This window comes from Equus przewalskii, chromosome 25 (genome assembly GCF_037783145.1).
Source record: "Equus przewalskii isolate Varuska chromosome 25, EquPr2, whole genome shotgun sequence".
Classification (NCBI taxonomy): domain Eukaryota; kingdom Metazoa; phylum Chordata; class Mammalia; order Perissodactyla; family Equidae; genus Equus; species Equus przewalskii.
Window position 1 is genome coordinate 3,144,864 of NC_091855.1, and position 20,730 is coordinate 3,165,593.

Here is a 20,730-nt window from a genome sequence, read left to right on the forward strand (position 1 = left end):
TCTTAAAAAAGCACACAAGTTAAAAGATAGATGAAAAAGCAGAGAAGACAGTGGCCATTGTTTTAGGACGGGGGCCAAGGTGGGAGGTGAGGGACAGACACTCTTGGTGAGGACACCAAGGCTGTAAGGAAGTCTTCCCACTGAACAACAACAAAGCAGTGAGTCCAGATCATTTTCAATCAATCCATTTGCCGAATTCATATTGTTCACAAAATTACATAAAGACACATGTTCCCATAAGAGTCAAAGGAACTAATTACTGTGAAATAGATTTCTTCTTTACTATCTGACTTCCTTGAACTGCTAAACCATTAAAACCTGCATAGTCAGCGAGTCTATTAATGAAACCTGAAAAAATACATTTACAAGAACTTTGAGGGGCTCACTGGTGGCATAATGGTTAAGATCGTGTGCTCCACTTTGGCAACCCACTGTTCATAGGTTTGGATCCCAGGCACAGACCTAGCACCGCTCATCAGGCCATGCTGTGGTGGCATCCCACACAAAATAGAGGAAGACTAGCACAGATGTTAGCTCAGGGCCAATCTTCCTCACAAAAAAATAAAAAGAAAGTACTTCGAGATGCATCATCACATTCAAGACCCATGTACACATGACACAGCTAATTAGGCTAATTTACTAAAAAGAATCAGAGGCTAATCAAGGGTTTTTAAACTGTACTGTAGGCACCCATATTTATTTCCAAGTGGTCTCCCACAGTTAGTGAGGGACTTTTCACAAAGTAAAAGGAAAAAGAGTCTGAAAGCAAAGCACAGAAAACAAAATTCTTCATCAATATTGAAGAGAGTGGAGTATCTCACAATCAACCTTTGAGCCGTGCCGTTTAAGGCTTATTAGTAGTCACTGTAAATCTTTGAGAACAGACCTTTCTCCTCTGTCACTTGCCAGAACATTTTACGCAGATAACTGTACCCAATGAGAGCTCGCTAAAAATGATTTGGCTTTAGGACAGTGGTCCTGGGTCTCAAGAGAGTCTCACATCCTACTAGATACTGGGCACTGTTCTAGGAACGAAGGAAAACACAGTTCAGAAAAGGGAAAGCTGGAAAGTGAAGTGAAGCTGGCTGAGCAGGCCGCTGTGGCAGTCCCGTTATCCCTGATGCTAAAATTTTGATTTTATTTCTAAATTTTGCGTGGTTCTGGTATTTGCTCTTCATTTTTCCACTCAGTTGAAAAAAATCCACTGTAACACATCCCTCTTCTGAAAATTCACTTTAATGCTCAGATTTAGCAAAGAACTTGTATCTCACTTTTTAAAGTTGTACTGCCCTTGCCATTCCCTCAACAATATGCCTACTGTGTGCTCCCACTGCCGCTGCACTCAGCACCAGTGATCTGACGAACAAAGTCAGAACTCGTGCCTTCACAGACCTACATTCTGGGTGTGGATATCTTCCTCAAACGAATAACATCACGCATCACACTCAGCACCATGCAGCAATTGAGTACTGTGACAGAAAATGCAAGTGGGAACCTATCTCAGTGAACATCAGGGAAGGCCTCCCTGAGCAAGTGACATTTAAGTTGAGACATGAAAGATAAGGCATCAATCACGAGGAAAAGTGTTTCAGGCAGACGGAACAGTAAGGGAAAAGGCCCAGTGGTGGAGAAGTTTCATGTGTTTGAGGATTTGAGAGAAGGCCTCTGATGACGGAGCAGTGAATATGAGGGAGCAGGGCATGAGTTTATTTTTGAGTGCTTAATACACGCTAGACCTCATGCTAAGTACTTTACTGCATGCTTCTATCACTACAAGAAACCTACCAAGTTAGATAACCCACCATGTTCAAAGTGAAATAAACAAGCACAGGAGAGGTTAAGAGACTTGCTCAAAATCACATAGCAAGTGGTGGAGCTTGGATTCAATTCAATGCAGCATGAACCCCAAGCCCACGTTTTAAACTCAACCTTATAGCCAAAGTTAGAGAGGTAAGCAGTAGCCAAATCACATGGGCCTTTATATGCCATAGCAAGGAGCTTGAATTTTATTTTAAATGGAGTGGAAAGCCATAGAAAGGTTTAAGCAAAACAATGACCTTATTTGATTTACATCTCTACTGTGGCTGCTGTGTGGACGCCAGAGGGAGAGTAGGGAGGAGCTGTATGGGTAAAAGAAAAGAAACCAGTAAGCAGCCTGAAGAGAAATGATGGTGGTCTGGACCAGGAGACAGATTCAAGATCTATTCCGGAGCACATCAAATTATACTTGCCAATGATTTAGATACACAGAACAAGAAAAAAGGAAAGGTCTAGGATAACTCCCAGGTTTCTGGCTTTACTAACAAATGGATCATGATGGGTAATAATGAAATGGTTTGGGATCAGATAAGTTTGGGAAGGAGGGGTAGATTCATTTAATCACTCAATAAATCTTCATTAAGCCTCTACTATGTGAGGATACAGCAGAGTACAAAACTGATAAAGTCTTGCTCTCATAGAACTTACATCATTGGAGTGGGGGCAGTTAGACAAACCAGTATGTAAACCAAAAGGTGGTCTAAGTGCTATGGAAGACAATAAAGCAGGTTAAGTGGGAAAAGAGATTATTATTTTAACTGAATGGTCAAAAAGAGTTTGTCTAATGTATGAGCAGAGGCCTAAAGGAAACAAAGCAAGCGCCTTGAAGATTTCTGGGAGCAGAGTTCCTGGCAGTCTGAATAAGACTGCAACGGTCCGGAGGCGGGAGTGTTCTTGGTATGTTTGGGGACTGAAAGGAGGCGAGGATGGCATAGCAGAGTAGGTAAAGGAAAAGTAATGGGATTTCAGAAGAGGAACAGACAATATAGAGTACTGGGTAAGGACTTTGGCTTTTTTACTTTGGGTGAAACAGGAAACTCCTGGAAGATTGAACAGAGGAATGGAGGAGTGGTGTTAACTCTGGTTGCACTCTGGAAATCACACTATAAGGAACAAGTGTGGAAGCAGAGACTCAAGAGGCCACACCCTCTGGTGGATTAGACCAGAGGTGGTGAAACAGTCAGATTTAGGATAGGTTTGGAAGACTGGATAGAATTTGTCAGTGGGATTAGATATGGTGGCGTTAAGAGAGGAGTCAAGGAAGACTGGAAGGTTTTTTTGGCCTGTAACAGAGAAGAATGAGGTTACGGTTTACTCGGTTGGGATGAGCATGGGAGGAACAGATTTATCATGGAAATCATGAGTTCAGTTTGCTATATTAAGATGAAGATACTCATTACAAATTTAAATGCAGATGTTGAGTAGGCAGCTGTTTTCTGGATTTCAGAGAGGTCTGCATTGGAGATACAAGTCTGGCAGTCATCGGCATCTAGATGGTATTTAAATCATAGGAAGGGAGCTAGGGAAAAATATAGGTAGAGAGGAGCATCCAGAACTGAACCCCTGATAAACTACACCAGTTAAACATTTGCAATTCATAATTTGCATTCTTATAATAAAACAACTGGTTCAATTTTTTTTTTAAAGATTGGCACCTAAGCTAACAACTATTGCCAATCTTCCTTTTTTCTGCTTTTCTCCCCAAATCGCCCCAGTACATAGTTGCATATTTTTTAGTTGTGCGTCCTTCTAGTTGCAGCATGTGGGACGCCACCTCAGCATGGCCTGATGAGGACTGCCATGTCCGTGCCCAGGATCTGAACCGGTGAAACCCTGGGCTGCCAAAGCAGAGCACACAAACTTGACCACTCGACCATGGGGCCAGCCCCTGGTTTAATTTTTAAAGCTATCACTTATTACACCAGCAGTTTCTAAAAGTCATTGAGTGCATCAATGAGACACAGCAGTGAACTAAAAAGCTTACCTCATACAAACCTCAAAAGAGAAAGACAGACAGAAATGAACTCCATTAGTGCTCAGAGGAATACTAGGAACTCAAAACATCTCCAAATATAGTGTACTGGTTTGTAACGGTACATAGGTTCTGGTTGCCTGGATTTTAATTCTGGACCCCACATTTATTGTCTGTGTGTCCTAGGGAAAGGCACTTACTGTGCAGTTTCCTCAGCAGTAAGTTGGGGATAATAATTTATTGTTTTTTTAACAAATTAATTATACTTGAACTATTTTTTTTTTTTTGCTGGCAAAGATTCACTCTGATTTAACATCAGTTACCAGTCTTCCTCTCTCTCTCTTTTTTTCCCTCCCTAAAGCCCCAGTACATATTCTAGCTGTTAGTCCTTCTAGTTGTACGTGAGCTGCTGCCACAACATAGGTACTGACAGACAGGTGGTGTGGTCCACGCCTAGAACCCAGCCCAGGCCACCAATGCGGAGCACGCCAAACTTTAACCACTAGGCCATCACTGCTGACTCACTAACCCCTGTACTTTTGGACTCAAAAAGTTAGCTATCTTACTATCATCAGTACTAAGTTATTGAAACAAAAGTTGTGTTCTTTTGAAACAAAAGTGAGAGACCCCACAGCTAATCACACTAATGTTTCAATTATCTTAACCAAGGACTTGTAGCTCTCTGTTTAAGATTTCAAAACAAGGCCAAAACGTGTTCCTAAATTCAATTCTCTTAACTAAGGGCTTACAGCTCCCAGTCTGGATTTTAAAACAAAGCCAAAACACATCCCCAAACTCCTTAGGATCCAGAACAATCTTTGGAGGCAGAGAGGGAAAAAGCAGCAACTAGTTAGTCCTAGCTCACACATTAGAGTAAGCATGTCTGAATAACAAGGTCCATCTGTGACACAGGCTACCACGGCCTGAATCTCTCTTAAACCAGTTATCTGATCCTGTTCTGGTCTCTCTTCTAGAGAATGAATGTGCTTTCGAAGACTAAGAAAAGTACAATTAAGCTTTTGAACGGGAGTGCAGCAGAGAGCTGAGAATCCAACTCTATGGCAGCCAAGGGGGAAGACTTCTCCAGAGGCACCATCTATCCCTTTTCCCTAGTACCCAGGAGCACCGTGGGGTAAGACTCCTCTCGGTGGGCTATGGGGAGAAGGCCAACCTTCCCTCATTGGCGCTCCCACCTCCGACTCCGTCCCCTGGAAGCAAAGCGCCGTTGCAAAGCAGCTACCCTCCCTATCTCCTGCTCCTCTGGCCGGGCTCCGGGCCCGAACCCGGGGCCCAGGCTCCCGCCTCCAGCCGCCCAGCTTCAGGAGACAGCCGGGAAAGGAAACAATCGGGCCGTGGCGGCTGCCATACCTCTCACGGTCGCGGCCGTCGAAGTAGACGAAGTCGCCGCTCTGGACGCACTTGGCGCAGGTCAGCCGGCGGCGGGTAGTGTTGCACAGCGGACACCGCTCGACCGCCACGTAGAGTCCTTCTGCGTCGTCGACAGCATCCACCAGGTCCCGCGCGAGCGGCCGCGGCCCGCAGCTAGGAGCCTCCGGCGCGCGGGCTCCCTTCCCACTGGGAGACGCCATGATAGCCTGAGAGCAGAGGCAGTCACGTGGGATTTTGTTTTCAACCAGGTGCATGCCGGGCGAGGGGGCGGGGCCAGGGAGGGGCTAACCCCGACTCCGGCCCCGCCCCCGCCCCGCCCCCGGAGCGCGGCCCTGTGCCCTACTGGACCGCTGAGGGCGGCGTCGCGAAGCGGGAGGCTTATGTTACAGAGGCGAGTCAGCCGGGCAGACGTCCTCGGCCGCTGGGTGCTGCCCCGGCTGCCAGCGAACGCCCCAAACTTGTGCAAGAGATAGTGATACAATGCCCTAAGGATTCTGGGAAAACGGATTGGGAACAAAATAGAGGAATTTCTGTAATTCGCTATGGATGCTTTTAAATTTGGCTAAAACTGCAGCCAACGAAGCTGGGTGAGGGGGCTGGGTCTTGGAGCGAGTTTGAATTTTGGCCCACCCACCTCCTTAATAGCTGTGTGGTTTGGGGCAAATTCCTAACCTCTCTGTGCCTGTGTTCTTATCCATTAAATGGAGATCATTACACTACCTACCTGACATCGTGAGGATTAAAAAGTAAATACGTGTAATAGTAATTCGATAGTACTTGATCGAAAATAGTTAGCCAGTGGAAACAACAGTACTGGCTGTGGGAATCAAAGTTGTAGCTTTCTGAAAAGTGAATTTTAAATTAATGTCTAACATTCCTCCCATGCTCTGAGAAAAAATTCGAACTAGGTGGAATTTAACCTAGAAAGTAGATTCCTCCAAATGAGGAATGTTTTCCTTTGGAGGTAAATTGGATGAGTCAGAGTATTAAAGCAGAGTAATTAGTGCTGAATATGCCTCTAAACTACAGAAGGAAAAAAGAAAAGTGGGCATATAGGTCAAACTATCTACATTAGTGATTCTCAAGGATTGTTTTGGTAGGCTGTTGTGGAAATGAATAAAAGAAACCTTAACTAAACTGGAGTTGGGGAGGCCTGCAGGGGGAGCTCTCAGGCCCCATTGCACATGGTCACAGTCCCCCCGCGGGAAGCGAGAGGGCTGAGCGGAGGCCTGCGTCTTCCCGGGAGGTAAAACTGCCTCACCGCTGGGGGGAGATTCTCTCCCAGCAGCAACGGCTCAGCCAGAGAGGAGTCTTCCTGCCTGAACTGCTGCTTTCCCCCAACGGGCTTTGCTTTAGAACAGCCCCTCTCGCCTCCCCCTTTTTTCTCTATAAAGGCGGCTTCCCTCCTTTGTTTTCTGGATTTGCCTATGGTTGGCCGTGGCATGCACACCCCAATTGCAATTCTTTTGGCTACTCCAGCATATTGAGATAAAGTAACAGGCAAATTTGCTTTTTAAGTTGACACTGTCAATTGCTGACTATCCTAAATTCTCTCTCCAGCCGGGACTTCTCTCCCAAGTTCCATACCCAGATTCATAACTGCCTGCGAGGTACAAAGTGATGTACCACTTTATAGCTGGTGGCCACCGTTAACTCAGCATGTTGGAAACTGACTCTCCCTCCACACAAATGTTTGTCCTCATCTTGGTGAAAGACAATGACTGAGCTCTTGCGAACAAGAGCCATGAGTCCTGTCAGCCCCATCCCCCTCTGTTAACCTCCACATCTCTAGCAAATGCTGAGGATTCCACAACCTAATTAGATCTTGAATCTGAACCCTTTACTCCATCCTCTTAGTCTTATCAGGTCTATTTTAATACAATTACATAGGATTATGAGAGTATGAAAAAAGCAAAAAGACCCTACCCTGTTTTCAAGGTAAAGCTTATACTAAAACTGAACAGTTCCTGGAAGTTTAAGATTTATAAGTGAGAGAAATAATTTTCACTGATCACGTCAAACAAAAAGATATTTAATTTTTCTTAAGGTTTCAGATTTTCCTGTTTCATTTGTATTCTGATAGGATCCTTCACAGTACAGTGGCTGTACCTAATGGCCAAGACTATCTACTTAATATTTTAAAAGGCAAAAAATAGACAAATTTCTGTCCTGCTAGAGGACATTACAAATATTATCTGTATTATGCAGTTATTTCAAATTTCTGTATATTGCTATGAATTTTCAGAAAACAGATTAATGTGCATCTTTAACAAAAGCAGAGCATTAAATTTTAATGATGCTACAATATCATTCTAGCAAGGCCCTAACTCTCTAAAATTCTGAAATAAGTTTACTTGTTCAATCTTTAAGATAACAAACAAGTCATTTTGAAAACAACGTTTCTTCATTTCTTAGGCATGGTTCTTCACAGACTCACTCTGTAATAGGTAAACTCAAAATGTGCAAGGAGCGTCTACAACCCAGCCATTTCTGTGCTGGGCTTATGCACCTATTCAAACCAATACACCATGAGGTGTGGAATGATATACTCAGGCTTTTTCAAAATTCTTTAGACTAGAATAGATGTTTTCAAATGCTTCACAGATCTCAGAACGTTCTTTGGCATCTGTAAAGAAACCCAAGTTTATATAAAGTTTAATATAAAAACAATACCAAAATTTTCTTAAAACTAAAATTTCATTGTTATCTCAAATTACTTTAATATGATGACCCCTCTTTAGGTGTACCTGACAAGTGACATTTATTCCTGGTAAGGAAAAGAATTTAGTGACTACAGTCACATTCCCACACACACATGCCCTAGAGCAGGGTTTGCCAGTACTCCCGCTTCGTGGGTGCATCAGTTCATTTTTTAGCCTCACAGGGTGCAGTATAAAATATGGAATGTTCTCTCTTACTGTGCCATGAATGTGACCACAGAACATGACCTTCAGCAGCACCAGTGGGCACTCAGCTACCTGCAAAAGGGACTTCCTTTGCTCTGTTCATTTCTAGTTATCTCAGTTCCCTGGCATTAACTAACAGAGTGAGACAAACTGGAGCTGTTTCACATTTCGGTGTATGGGAAGAGATTATTAGAGGGGAAAACCGTACCACTGTCACCTTTAGAGTCTCAAGTTTCAAGGGATCTTTTTTTTTTAAGATTTTATTTTTCCTTTTTCTCCCCAAAGCCCCCTGGTACATAGTTGTGTATTTTCAGTTGTGGTTCCTTCTAGCTGTGGCATGTGGGACGCTGCCTCAGCATGGCTTGATGAACGGTGCCATGTCCACGCTCAGGATTCAAACCAGCGAAAGCCCGAGCCACCGAAGCAGAGTGCGGGAACTCAATCGCTCTGCCACGGGCCGGCCCCTCAAGGAATCTTTAACTTTAACATTACTGCCCTACGGGTTAAAGAGGATAAAAGCATGAGTTAGACACAGTCCTCACCCTTGAGAGATAATGTCAATCAGTCCCTAGTCATCTCTCACCACCACCCACCGCTAACTATTTCCACCTTCAAAACTGCAGACACATCATCCTAAGGGTTACAGACTGGTAGTGCTTATGGAGCTTATGGAGTTTATATGGAGCTGTCAGCTAATCAAGAAACTATTATCTGATATTATTGGGCAGGAGGCAAGGATATTAATGAAAAGAATATAAAAACTGCTAGCATGAAGAGAAAAAGAAAATAGCTCAAGTTAATAAAGACTCTTCCTTGAGAGCTATAAAGTTAGAAAGGAGGAAGGCTCAGTGTGAGGGCAGAAATGACACATGAGAAGTGGTTATCTGGTTTAATTACAGTAGTAATGGGAGGGAATTACCAAAAAGAGGGTCAGCAGATTTGAAAAGCAGGTAGAAATCAGGATTCAGAATCAAGGATAAGTTATACTAGTAATTTAAAAAATGGAAAATAACTAATGTTGGCAAAGATAAGGAGAAACTGGAATCTTCATACACTGCTGGTGGTAATGTAAAATGGTTCAGCTACTGTGGAAAGCACTTTGGCAGTTTCTCAAAACTATTAAAATAAGAATTACCATATGAGCCAGCAATTCCACTCCTGGGTATATACCCCCCAGTTGAACACAGGCACTCAGACAAATAGCACACGTAGATGCATATCCATTGCAGCACTATTCACAATAGCCAAAAAGTGAAAACAACCCAAGTGTCTATCAACAGATGAATGGATAAACAAATCTGCAATATATACACACAATGGAATATTAGGCAGCCTTAAAAAGGAATGAAGTACTGATACATACTACAATGTGGATGAACCTCAAACACATTATGCTAAGTGACAGCAGCCAGACACCAAAGGTTGCAAATGGTGTGATTCCATTTATATGAAATCTCCAGAATAAGTAAATCCATAGAGACAGAATGCAGATGAGTGGTGGCCAGGGGCCGGGGTGGGGGGGTGGGGGGGGGAGGGAGGAATGGAGAGAATCTGTTTAATGAGATGGGATTTTATTTTGGAGTACTAGAAATGTTTTGGCACTGGATAGAGGTGGTGTTTGCACAACATTGTGAATGTACTAAATGCCATTGAATTGTTCACTTTAAAGTGGTTAAGATTATGTTATGTGAATTTCACCTCAATAAATTAAAAAAAAATTTTTTTAAGAAACAAAGATGAAGACCTTATGAACTTAAAGATGTTTTGAGAGGTAAGGGCAAAAAGTTACTTATTCATTGCCAAAGAGTGTACTATCTGTGAATCTCCGCCCCTAAAGATGTGGGTGGGGAGGAGGGCGAGTCCCTGACGTGGGCGACAAACTCTGTACCTCTGGATCAGGAAAACCCCCAACACTCAGCAGATTTTAGTTACAGCACTAAAATTTTAGTTTATTATTTTTTTTAAGATTGACACGAGCTAACAACTGTTGCCAATCTTTTTTTTTTCCTTCTGCTTTCTCTCCCCAAATCCCCCCAGTACATAGTTGTACATTCTAATTGTGGGTTCTTCTGGTTGTGCTATGTGGGACACCGCCTCAGCATGGCCTGATGAGCAGCGCCATGTCCGTGCCCAGGATCCGAACCCATGAAAGCCTGGGCTGCCGAAGCGGAGGCGTGAACTTACGTAGTCGGCCACGAGGCCAGCCCCTTAAATTTTAGTTTCTAAAGAGATTGATTTGTAGAAACCAAACAGTTAGTTGGGGGAGCAGTAAGTAAAACATCATTACAAAAAACTCTGCCTCTGGTTTGATGGACTTTTTCAGTTGCTGGATACATTTGAATGCAGCAGCCTTCTTCTTAGGAGACAGTCAAGTATAATAGGTATAGCAACACACACATCCCCTCCACTTCCCCCAAACCAAGGTTCTTTTTATATTGAATTGAGGAAGAGTGTGTGGGTCTAGCATTTTGGGTAACTATGTACTTTAGTTTTTTCATAACACTTAAAAAAAAAATCATACCCAAGAGCATTGCATTCAAGCCCAAAAGAGTCCAGCATCTCGCACCTCCTGGAGAGCAGAAAACACCCATCGCCCAAGAGGAAACCGACATTGAAAGTGACCATTATTTTATATCATAGAAAAACAACTTTAGACACAAAAGGGCTTTAGGGAAATTATCTAGTACAATTTTTTCATTTCCTATGTGGGAAAATGAGGCCCAAGATGTTGAAGTTTCCCTGAATCATGAGTAGCAGCTATGGGAGAAGACCTCGTGTATCCAGTTCCTTCCTTTACACCAGAAGTCATCAAATAAACATTGCCAGGATTTGTAACTGGGTGTTCCAATGAGGGGATTTAGTCAAATATTTCCTCAATGAAATATTGGCATCAAAACTTTAAGAGAACCTAAATTGGTCCTATAGTCCTATTAATAATCAATCTATAATCAAACATCCCAATTTGTAGCACCAGAGTCGGATTAGATGACCCTTACCTTTTAAGCAAAACTTGTCAGTCCTTTCCTTCAGGCAATAATGATCATGACTTTGGGGGATGAACACTATTCCATGGTGACAGAGGTGGAAATTCTGTGGCTGCTGCCCTGGAGAAAGGACTGGCTCTGATATCAAACCATATTCACTCAAATACCAGCTCTCCCACTAGCTAGGTTTGAAATAACAGGCAAATTTCTTAATGTCTGCACTTCTGTTTCTTACCTGTAAACTCAGGACAATAACCTTCCCATGGGGGTACTATAAGTGTTATGTGAGCAAATGTTTGTAAAAAGCCCTCTGTAAATCATAACGTTTTACAAAGCCTAAGCAATTTTATTGCCCTAGAAAATGTGCTTCAGGATTAGGGTGTTGGGCAGCTAGGCCGAGGACACCAGGCTTATCATTTGGTTCTGTAAGAGGCAGCATCACATAGTTTGTTTACATCTGTCTCCTTCACTCAGCTGGTTTCTTGCCAGCCGGGGCGTGTGTTCTGTCCGCTTTTCCCCCTCAGCACCTAAAACAGTATGCATACCTGGGACACACCTACATCTTATGAAATATCTATCACCATTTATAAGCAGCAAACAAAGAAGGGACATTTAAGCACCTGATGATGGGAGAATCAGACGCAATGACATGTAAGGACAGAGGTGAGGACGCTGAGGCCAGCTGGCCAAATCCAGTCGGCTGCCTGTTTTTGCAGCCTGTGAGCTATGAATGATTTTTATATTTGAAATGGTTGGGGCATGGGGTGGGGGGAGAAGAATATTCCATGACACAAGTAAATTATATGAATGATATTAAATTCCCATTTCAGAGCCCTTTCCTTGAAGCAATGTCGACAGCTACTTTCACACCTCAATGGCAGAGCTCAGTTGTTGTGACAGAGACCTCAGGACACGCAAAGTCTAGAATATTTAGTATTTGGCCCTTTACAGAAAAAGGTTTGCTGACCGCTTGTTAGAACATTGTGCACCCATTAAAAGCCTTCGTGAAGAGTTTGTAACAATGAGTTAAGCTACATATGTTATATTGGTTGATAAAAAGGCAGGATGGAAAGATGAAAGTACACATCAAAGTGACATAAAAACACACAAAAAAGTTACATTGTTTTGGGCATTGGGACAGATGCATGATATTATATTCCTTTCTACTTTTCATGTTTTTCCAGGTATTCTATAATAGCAAAACTTACCTTATAATGGTGAACAAGCTATTTAAAAGGAAAAGCAAAGCGCACACATAGATATTGAATTTTATGGAAGTCAGAAAATAATCTTAGAACTTACCTAGCAACACAACTTTTCCAGATACAAAGATAAGCAACACACCTCATGGGTTTGCTATTCTATAAATAAGGCCAGGAAATAGTTTAGGTTCATAACTGTTAAGATATAAAAGGAAAAATTTAAAAATAGCTCTGTTCAACTACTCTCCCATAAGAGTCAAGATCCAGTATGTTAAAGCTGCATATTAAAGCAGCTTTAAGAAGGTATTTTACCAAAAACCTTCTGGCCATCTCGATAAAAGTAGTCTTGAGTGTCCTAGGTAGTTTCTTGTGGCAGTCAAAACAGAATTCATTTTTGGTCATAATATTTTTTCAAGTGCAAGTCATCCTAAGCTATTAGAAATTCGGGGATCAGATTTAATGCATTAAGATCTTGTTGGTTAAATGTTTTCTGTCTTTCAAAAAGTCTATCAGGAAAAATATATGAACATGTTTTCTAAATTTTCCACGTTCCCCAATAATGAGCACAATTTGTATGCATTTATGAGCTGCTAAAGTTAACATTTTTAGCAGATAGAATGTAAACAATTTTCGAGACCAGTGTTATTTGTCCTTGGACAGGTGCTGTATAAAGAAAGAAAACGGAATTATCCCAAGCTTTAAAATTCAGAATTTGTTCCTATAAATAGTAACTCACTCCTATAAATAGTACTACTAAATGGAAGCTGGCTTCTCCACAGAACAAAGGAAGACAGGGCTAAGAACTGCTTCTCCACACTCCATGAGAAGAGGAGAGAGAACTGAGAAGGCTTGAGGAGCCTGCAAAAAAGAAGTCAGGAGATAAAAGGAAGCCAATAAAATAAAGTTATTCCAAGAAAAACCAAAACAAAACCAGTGTAGAACACATGTATAAGAAAAAGAAGAAATCTGAGAAATGGAACACTATAATACACATGAATCTTTTTTTTTATTGAGTTATTGATAGGTTACAATCTTGTGAAATTTCAGTTGTACATTAATGTTTGTCAGTCATGTTGTAGGTGCACCACTTCACCCTTTGTGCCCACCCCCCACCCCACCTTTCCCCTGGTATCCACTAAACTGTTCTTAGTCCATAATTTTAAATTTCTCATATGAGTGGAGTCATACACAGATTATCCTTCTCTCACTGGCTTATTTCACTTAACATAATTCCCTCAAGGTCCATCCATGTTATTGCAAATGGAATGATTTTGTTCTGTTTTGCAGCTGAGTAGTATTCCATTGTATATATGTACCACATCTTCTTTATCCATTCGTCTGTTGATGGGCACGTAGGTTGCTTCCACGTCTTGGCTATTGTAAACAGTGCTGCAATAAACATTGGGGTGCATAGGACTTTTGGGATTGCTGACTTCAAGCTCTTTGGATAAATCCCCAGTAGTGGGATGGCTGGATCGTATGGTAGTTCTATTTTTAATTTTTTGAGGAATCTCCATACTGTTTTCCATAGTGGCTGCACCAGTTTGCATTCCCACCAGCAGTGTATGAGGGTTCCTTTTTCTCCACAACCTCTCCAACATTTGTTGCTATTAGTTTTAGATATTTTTGTCATTCTAACAGGTGTAAGGTGATATCTTAGTGTAGTTTTGATTTGCATTTCCCTGATGATCAGTGATGATGAGCATCTTTTCATGTGCCTATTGGCCATCAGTATATCTTCTTTGGAGAAATGTCTGTTCATGTCTCCTGCCCATTTTTTGATTGGGTTGTTTGATGTTTTGTTGTTGAGTTGCGAGAGTTCTTTATACATTATGGATATTAAGCCTTTGTCAGATATATGACTTGCAAATATTTTTTCCCAGTTAGTGGGTTGTTTTTTTGTTTCAATCCTGTTTTCATTTGCCTTGAAGAAGCTCTTTAATCTGATGAAGTCCCATTTGTTTATTCCTTCTATTGTTTCCCTTCTCTGAGAAGGCATGGTGTCCGAAAAGATCATTTTAATACTGATGTCAAAGAGTAATACACATGAATCTTTGCAGTTAAGGGGTGAATTCAGCCCACATGGAAAACTCCATTCCACTCTGCGATGGAGAAGACCCATGCAACAGCAGATCTAAAACCTCTTCTTGGCACCAGAAGGATGCATCACAGTGGTGAGGCGACCCTTCTAAAATACATGCAGATTGCTGTAGGTGGACCTGTCTTTCCAGGACATCGCTCTATCGAGTCAAGACTTCTATCCACTAGCCACTTCCCAACACTGGGGAAACACAATACTAGCTGGAGCCCTGGAAAACGCCTCTGGGAACTAAGAGGTGTGAGCCAAGAAAGCGAAGCCTGGGGGCACGGAAGGAATGTTTCCATTTGGTCTTCCAACTGAATCTTAGGACTCTGAGAGGGAAAAGAGAAAATGAAAGTATATAACTGATGGTGAACTACGTTTGGCTTTCAGAAACTGGTTTTATCGTACCAGCATCATGATCTCCCAATTAGAGATTTACTTCATTTTATTTATTCTCTGCCTCACTACATGGGTATGGAGAATAACAAATACCTGCCAATCTCTTGGCCAACTTAACTTTGACTCATTGTTCAAGTCTCAGCTTAAATGTCACTTCCCTAAAGAAGTCTTCTTTGACCTCCACGCTTCCCCCATTACATTAAGCATCTATCCTGCTTCAGGGTACCATAGCATGCCAAGGGGTGTTCACCTTCACACTTACCGTATTTCATTACTGTTGTTGGCTTGTCTGTCTTCTTTTAGATAGTGAACTCCATAAGGGCAAGGGACCATGGCTGTCTTGATTGTCACCATCACTGTAGCACCTGCTACACAGTAGCCACCTAGATTTTACTCATTTCAGAAATATTTATTATCAGGATATCTTTGATTTTAAAATTGAAGGGAAGGGAGAAAAATGCTCAGGGAAAACAATAATGGCACAGAAAGATTGATGGAGGAATGTGCCCAGTAACAAGGAAGATATTTGTATTGTCAGATGCTGATAAATGCAAATTTGTAAAACCCGGGAAATTAAATGAACTTGAGGTTTTAACATAAGGCAAACTTGACCTGATAATGATAACTGATGTGTGGCATCATCTCCACAGGGCTACAGACAATTAAAGAAGGGCCTCATTTTAAAGATAAAACCTGCTGAGAAAGAGGTGTTTTAACGCCCCCATGTCACGAATACACATACTGGAATTGTAATCCATAACCTAAGGTTGGAGGCTGAATGGAGAGCATTTAGGGGCATGTGGCTGAACAGAGACTCTTAAAAATAAATGTTTTACTACGAATCTACAAATTATCCCAAGATTGAAGATACCTACAGAAGCAACATGTCTTGCATGGGGGGCTTCCCAGTGAACTCAATGGTCCTCCATAGGCACTCAATAAGCATATGTTGAAAAAACAATTGATGCCGTGGAAAAAAGAACATACAATTAAGGGGAAAATAAACACTCCCTGAAGAATATCATAAAAGCTAAATCTCAGAATGAACTAAAGTTTTTTAAAAGTTGGGAAAAAATTAAGCAACTTTAAACTTCTGTTCAGGTCAGGTGTCAAAGCACAGCTGTATGAGCCCTATCCAATCTATTAAACAGAACAATTGCTCAAAGGCACAGAGAAGGAAGAGTGTTGAGTGAAAGGAGTTAAGTTCAAGCCAGATGAAGACAATTGAAGAGCATCTGTGATTCTAAGCCAGTTCAAGGGCCTTGGCCCAAGTGTATCTCCCAAGGGGCGGTGAGATTTGGTGTTGATCAGTCAAGCTCCGTCGCTGCTCTCCAGGGCCTGACTACCAAAGCAGCTGATGGAGGAAGAGGTGGAGCGTTTGCTGTTGGGATGGGAAGTGACATTTGAAGAAGCTAGGCAGGCTGGAGATACTCCCCGAGGAATGAAAATATGCTAAGGGAGAAATTGCAGTGGGGGTTACAGCTACAGGCAAAAAGAAAACCCTCAAACAAACTCAGCAGGACAAAAACTAGATAGGATTGCCTTCACAGAAGGTGCTATGGCCATACTTTGTCTTCTCTCTAATCCTCTCTCTTCTTACCAGTTGTCAGCCCCTTCAAACTTGCCTTCCCCATCTCATACCCCTTCTCCTCCCACAATTGCCACCCCCAAGGCAGGTGTGCGTGTTTTAGAAATCTGTACCTCAGTGGGTCTCAATGTGTAGGCCTCTGGCCAGCAGTACTGGCATCAACTGTGAGCTCATTAGAAATGCAGACTCAAGCACCGTCTAGTAATACGGCCCAGGCAGGAGTTTTAATAAGCTGTCCAAGTGATGACTATGCAATCTAATTTTGAGACCCACTATTTCAAAAGACTGGACACATGGTAATCAACGAGGACTTAGGCATAGCATTTTAACCCTTTCACCTACTGTGCCTTTAAAAAAATTTACACTTTGTAAGATACGTTATATAATCAGCCCATAGTACAACTTTAATAGCTTGGTAAACTCCAAGTTAAGTTATGTAACAACCATACCTACTGAACTGCTGATGGGTTAGCACCGAACCTTCCAGCCTGGTGGGAAATCTCACATCACAGCTTCCAACCAGGTTCTGAATTTTAAAATCAAGGAATCTGGCAGGGAACCCAAGCTCTGTATCACACGAGCAAACTTTCTCGCTGCAAGTCAAGACTGCTCTTCACTGGGGAGGGGCAAATGCGTGAAAGAAGTCTTAATCACCATGTCCTCCACACTCCTTGTGCTGTATTCACACACTTCTGATTGTATTTTTAGCATCTGCACCATGCTTACCTTTCAGTGTACACTGCCAACCTGTAGACTCGTAGGACAAGGACCCACTTCCTCTACTTTTGTCCTTAGCACTTAGTACAACGTACAGTTGTGGAACTGAATCATAAACAGATTTTTGTCTTAATTTGTCACCTCTCACATACAAGGTATTTTTTTCTTTGACTTGTAAGTGCTAATGGATAAAATCAACTATTCCACTGGTTCCCAAAGTGTGTGCTCAGATCAGCAGCAGCATCACCACCTTAGAACTTAGAAATGCCGAGTCCCGGGCCCCAGCCAGATGTGCAGACACTCTGGGGGTGGGGCCGGGCCATCTGTGTTTTAACAAGCCCTCCAACAATTGTGATGCTCACTAAACTTTGAGGACCATCTGTCTGGTCTACAAGTGTGTGCCATTTAGATGGGAACAGCGGCAACAAAAATAAGGACACATGCATACAGAAAAACCCAACATGAGAAAGTAAGATATGTGCCAAGTGAGGAGCATAGACAAGATGTCAGGACTTGGGTGTTTAAGGGACAAATTGTTTAAAAAAAAGAAAAAGAAAAAGAAAAACCTTAAAATATACTTCAAACCTGCCCAATTTTGCTGAGGCTTTCTTACGCAATTGTCATTCAGTTTATAGCCAACATAAGGAAAAAAGAAATTCATCTGACTTTGTGGGCACGTTCTTCTAAGTGTTTGTCCTACTCCCACCCGAAATCCATGTCAGAGAATGTGAAGTCCTGATATTTGAGCTTTATTTTTCATTAGATACTTTTCAATGGTCGCTGGCAAAGCAAAACAATGAGTGATAGGGGTTGCCAAACAGGGTGAGCAAATCATGTGAACTCTGCCCTCTCTTACGGGTTGTCCATACCTTTAAGTCGAAAATCAGAGGCACCTGAAAGGAAAGCCAGATTGAACTTGTCTCCTGACCCAAGGAAGGGGTCAGTTCTCTTTCCCATCGAGACCCTTGTCAACACTGCCCCCTCTCGTGTGTGTATTAATTATTTCACATACTTCACCTCACTTCACGTTGAATCTCCTCATCCACTTCTAACTCCTGAAATGTCCCTAGCAAGGCCATGAGGCCGCGTTAGCGGTGAAATAAACTGTTTCCATTTTGAAAAACATTTCACCTAAATGGCCCATTACATTTCCCATAGTGCTAATGTTATAACTATATAACTATAACATAGTTACAATGTTTATAAGTGCTAATGATAGAAATTTCAAGAGTTTGCATAGTCCTGTAGTTTCTTGAGATATTAGCTGTGACTATTGCAAAGAAATCCCCATTCAGACAACTAACAAAGCCCACATACATGCTCCTGTACAAACATTAGAAAATAGATTAAGAATCTTGAAATGTCACCACCAGCAGTGATACCCACTGATAAATGACCCTTCTGCACTTTTCCTATGCAAACACACATATCCCTCACTATGCAAACTCTGGTTATTACATCTAAAGAGAATAGGTTTGGATAAATTTATGGAAATAATTCTGACATCTCTTACACTAACAACCAAACTTTCACAACTCTCTATCCAAAACTCATGAAGAAATACCTATCTCTTATTGTCTGAACTCACTGTCCAAACTTTCAGTATCAGATTTTAGGAACCAGATAAATTCAGACAGGGAAAGATACTCGTGACTGTGTGTAACACGAACATTTTCTAAAGCAAAATTTGGATAATAGGCCTACAATTTAATTGCCTGCCTCCCTGAACTTAACGTGATGTGACCATTCTTCCAACTCAATACATGTGTGTGTTTTAATGGCAAGATACGATTGTATTTTATGACCTAATCTATTACTAGATATTTGTTTTCCACATTTTAACCAATGCCGAAATGAACATCCTTGCAGATATCTTGCAGAGTTGTCCGATAATGACTTTAAAATGGAGATTTCCAGGTCAAAGGATACACAGATCAACAGAAGGGGCCAGAAATGTACTCAGACACATGTAAAGAAATTCGCATGTAAAAACAGGTGGGGGAAAAAATGGAGTAAGAATAGATTCTTCAGTAAGTGTATCAGGGCACTGACTGGCCATTTGAAAAAAAATTATTTCTCTTAGATTGAAATAAAATTCTAGACCTGCTCTGCCCAATATGATAGCCACTAGCCACATGTGGCTATTTAATTTTAAGTTAATTAAAATTAAATATTCAGTTCCTCTGTTCTGTCAGCTCCATTCGTGCTCAACAGTCACATGTGACTAGTGGCTGCCACAATGGACAGCACAGATATAGATCTTTTCCATTATCCAGAGAAAGCTCTAGATAAATCAGAACATCAACCTCCTTTCTTTAATACAAAGCAGGACCTAAAAAAGGCCAGAAAAATATATGGAGGTCAATGTTTATATAATGTTGTGTGTGGAGAATGCCTTCCTAAGCATGAAGCCAAATGTTGAAATCACAAAGAAAAAGTTGGATAGACTGAGTATCCACACAAAAAAATTTAATTTTGTAAAAAAAGAACTCATAAAACACTATTAACATTAATCTGGGGAAAGATGTTTATGGTATAAAATGGTGAAAATACTTAAATACTAAAAGACAAATATCTCTATAGATTAGTGGGCAAAAGACACAGTGGGCAGTTTATGTGCTTAGGGAGAGTTAGTGTCACTAGTAAATCAAAGATATATAATTAAAACAATGTAACTTTTTGCCAAGCAAGTTGGGGCAAATATAAAAAAGGATATGAACACCCAGAGTTCATCAGAGAAAATGAGTACTTTGTACATCTCTAGAGCAAGAAGAAATCGGTATAACCTTTCAGGAGGACAATTTGCTACTCATCTTTTAAGCTTAGAGGGAAGGGCAGCTCTTCCACTACCATTTTAGGTGGCAGGCTCTGCATGAGCACAGGGTACCTCTGCTTGAGACAGGAAAGACGAGCCTGTGAAGAGATGCCTCCTGAGCTAAGGCTCAAGCTGATGGTCAAGAAATGTCTCGCTTCCCTCCTTCAAAAAGTCTTATCCATTTATCTTCAACAAGGAAAGTACACAAAAACTTTTCCCCCAGGCCTACAACAGGCTTTATCCCTGCTGCAGCTTTATTTTTTTTTTAATGTACCTTAAAAACAAGTTGTACCGGGCTAGAGAAGCCTCCTCGGTTTAACAGGGGGCACTGGAAAGCAGGATAGAAGTCAGTATTATACGGCCGAATGTTTTTAACCCAAAATTTTGCATTTCATGAATTTAACTCTTCAGCAAAGAAAAATATTTTGCTTGTGCCATGTGTTTTAGAGCATTAATGCTGTCCTTCCTTGCTTTACATACTGAATTACCTGTCTGGTGGTGGAGGACGGTGGCTCCTCATACCTCCTGGCTCCTGTGCAGACTGCTTTCCCAGAGCTAAACGTGAGGGCTGCTGTCCCGGGCTCACGGACCCTCATGACAGCAGCAAATCTTCAGACACAGAAGCCAAAAAGACGTTAGCCTCTGCCAGGAGTTAGCACCATTCCAGTTGAAAAGCTGAGCTGGGCAAAAACACAGTCTTGAATAAACTGAAATTGGATGGGAAAACTAAAAAATATCTGGGTCCATTCCCCCACATTGAGATTACTTAACAAAAATGATCATGATTCTAAAACGTATTTATGAGAAACAGGTAAGAATAGTAACAGTAAAGCTAAAATAGGAGTGTTATGTTTCAG

At 41.6% G+C, this 20,730-nt stretch overlaps 1 protein-coding gene across 3 annotated transcripts in view; it reads right to left on the bottom strand.

Annotated features, from left to right (window-relative positions):
- ATG14 (autophagy related 14) overlaps positions 1 to 5,516 on the bottom strand; it is a 53,430-nt gene extending 47,914 nt beyond the window's left edge. For 2 of the 3 annotated variants that reach the window (XR_011532955.1, XR_011532954.1), the window contains exon 1: positions 5,159 to 5,477. Coding sequence is in view for 1 of the 3 variants with exons in the window: in XM_008536771.2 (XP_008534993.2) it covers positions 5,159 to 5,433 (275 nt within the window). In the remaining 2 variants the exon portion in view is untranslated. Of the gene's footprint in view, positions 1 to 5,158 lie in introns of all 3 variants that reach the window. The other variant, XM_008536771.2, reaches the window with a different exon arrangement.
- Between the last annotated feature and the right edge of the window lie 15,214 nt (positions 5,517 to 20,730).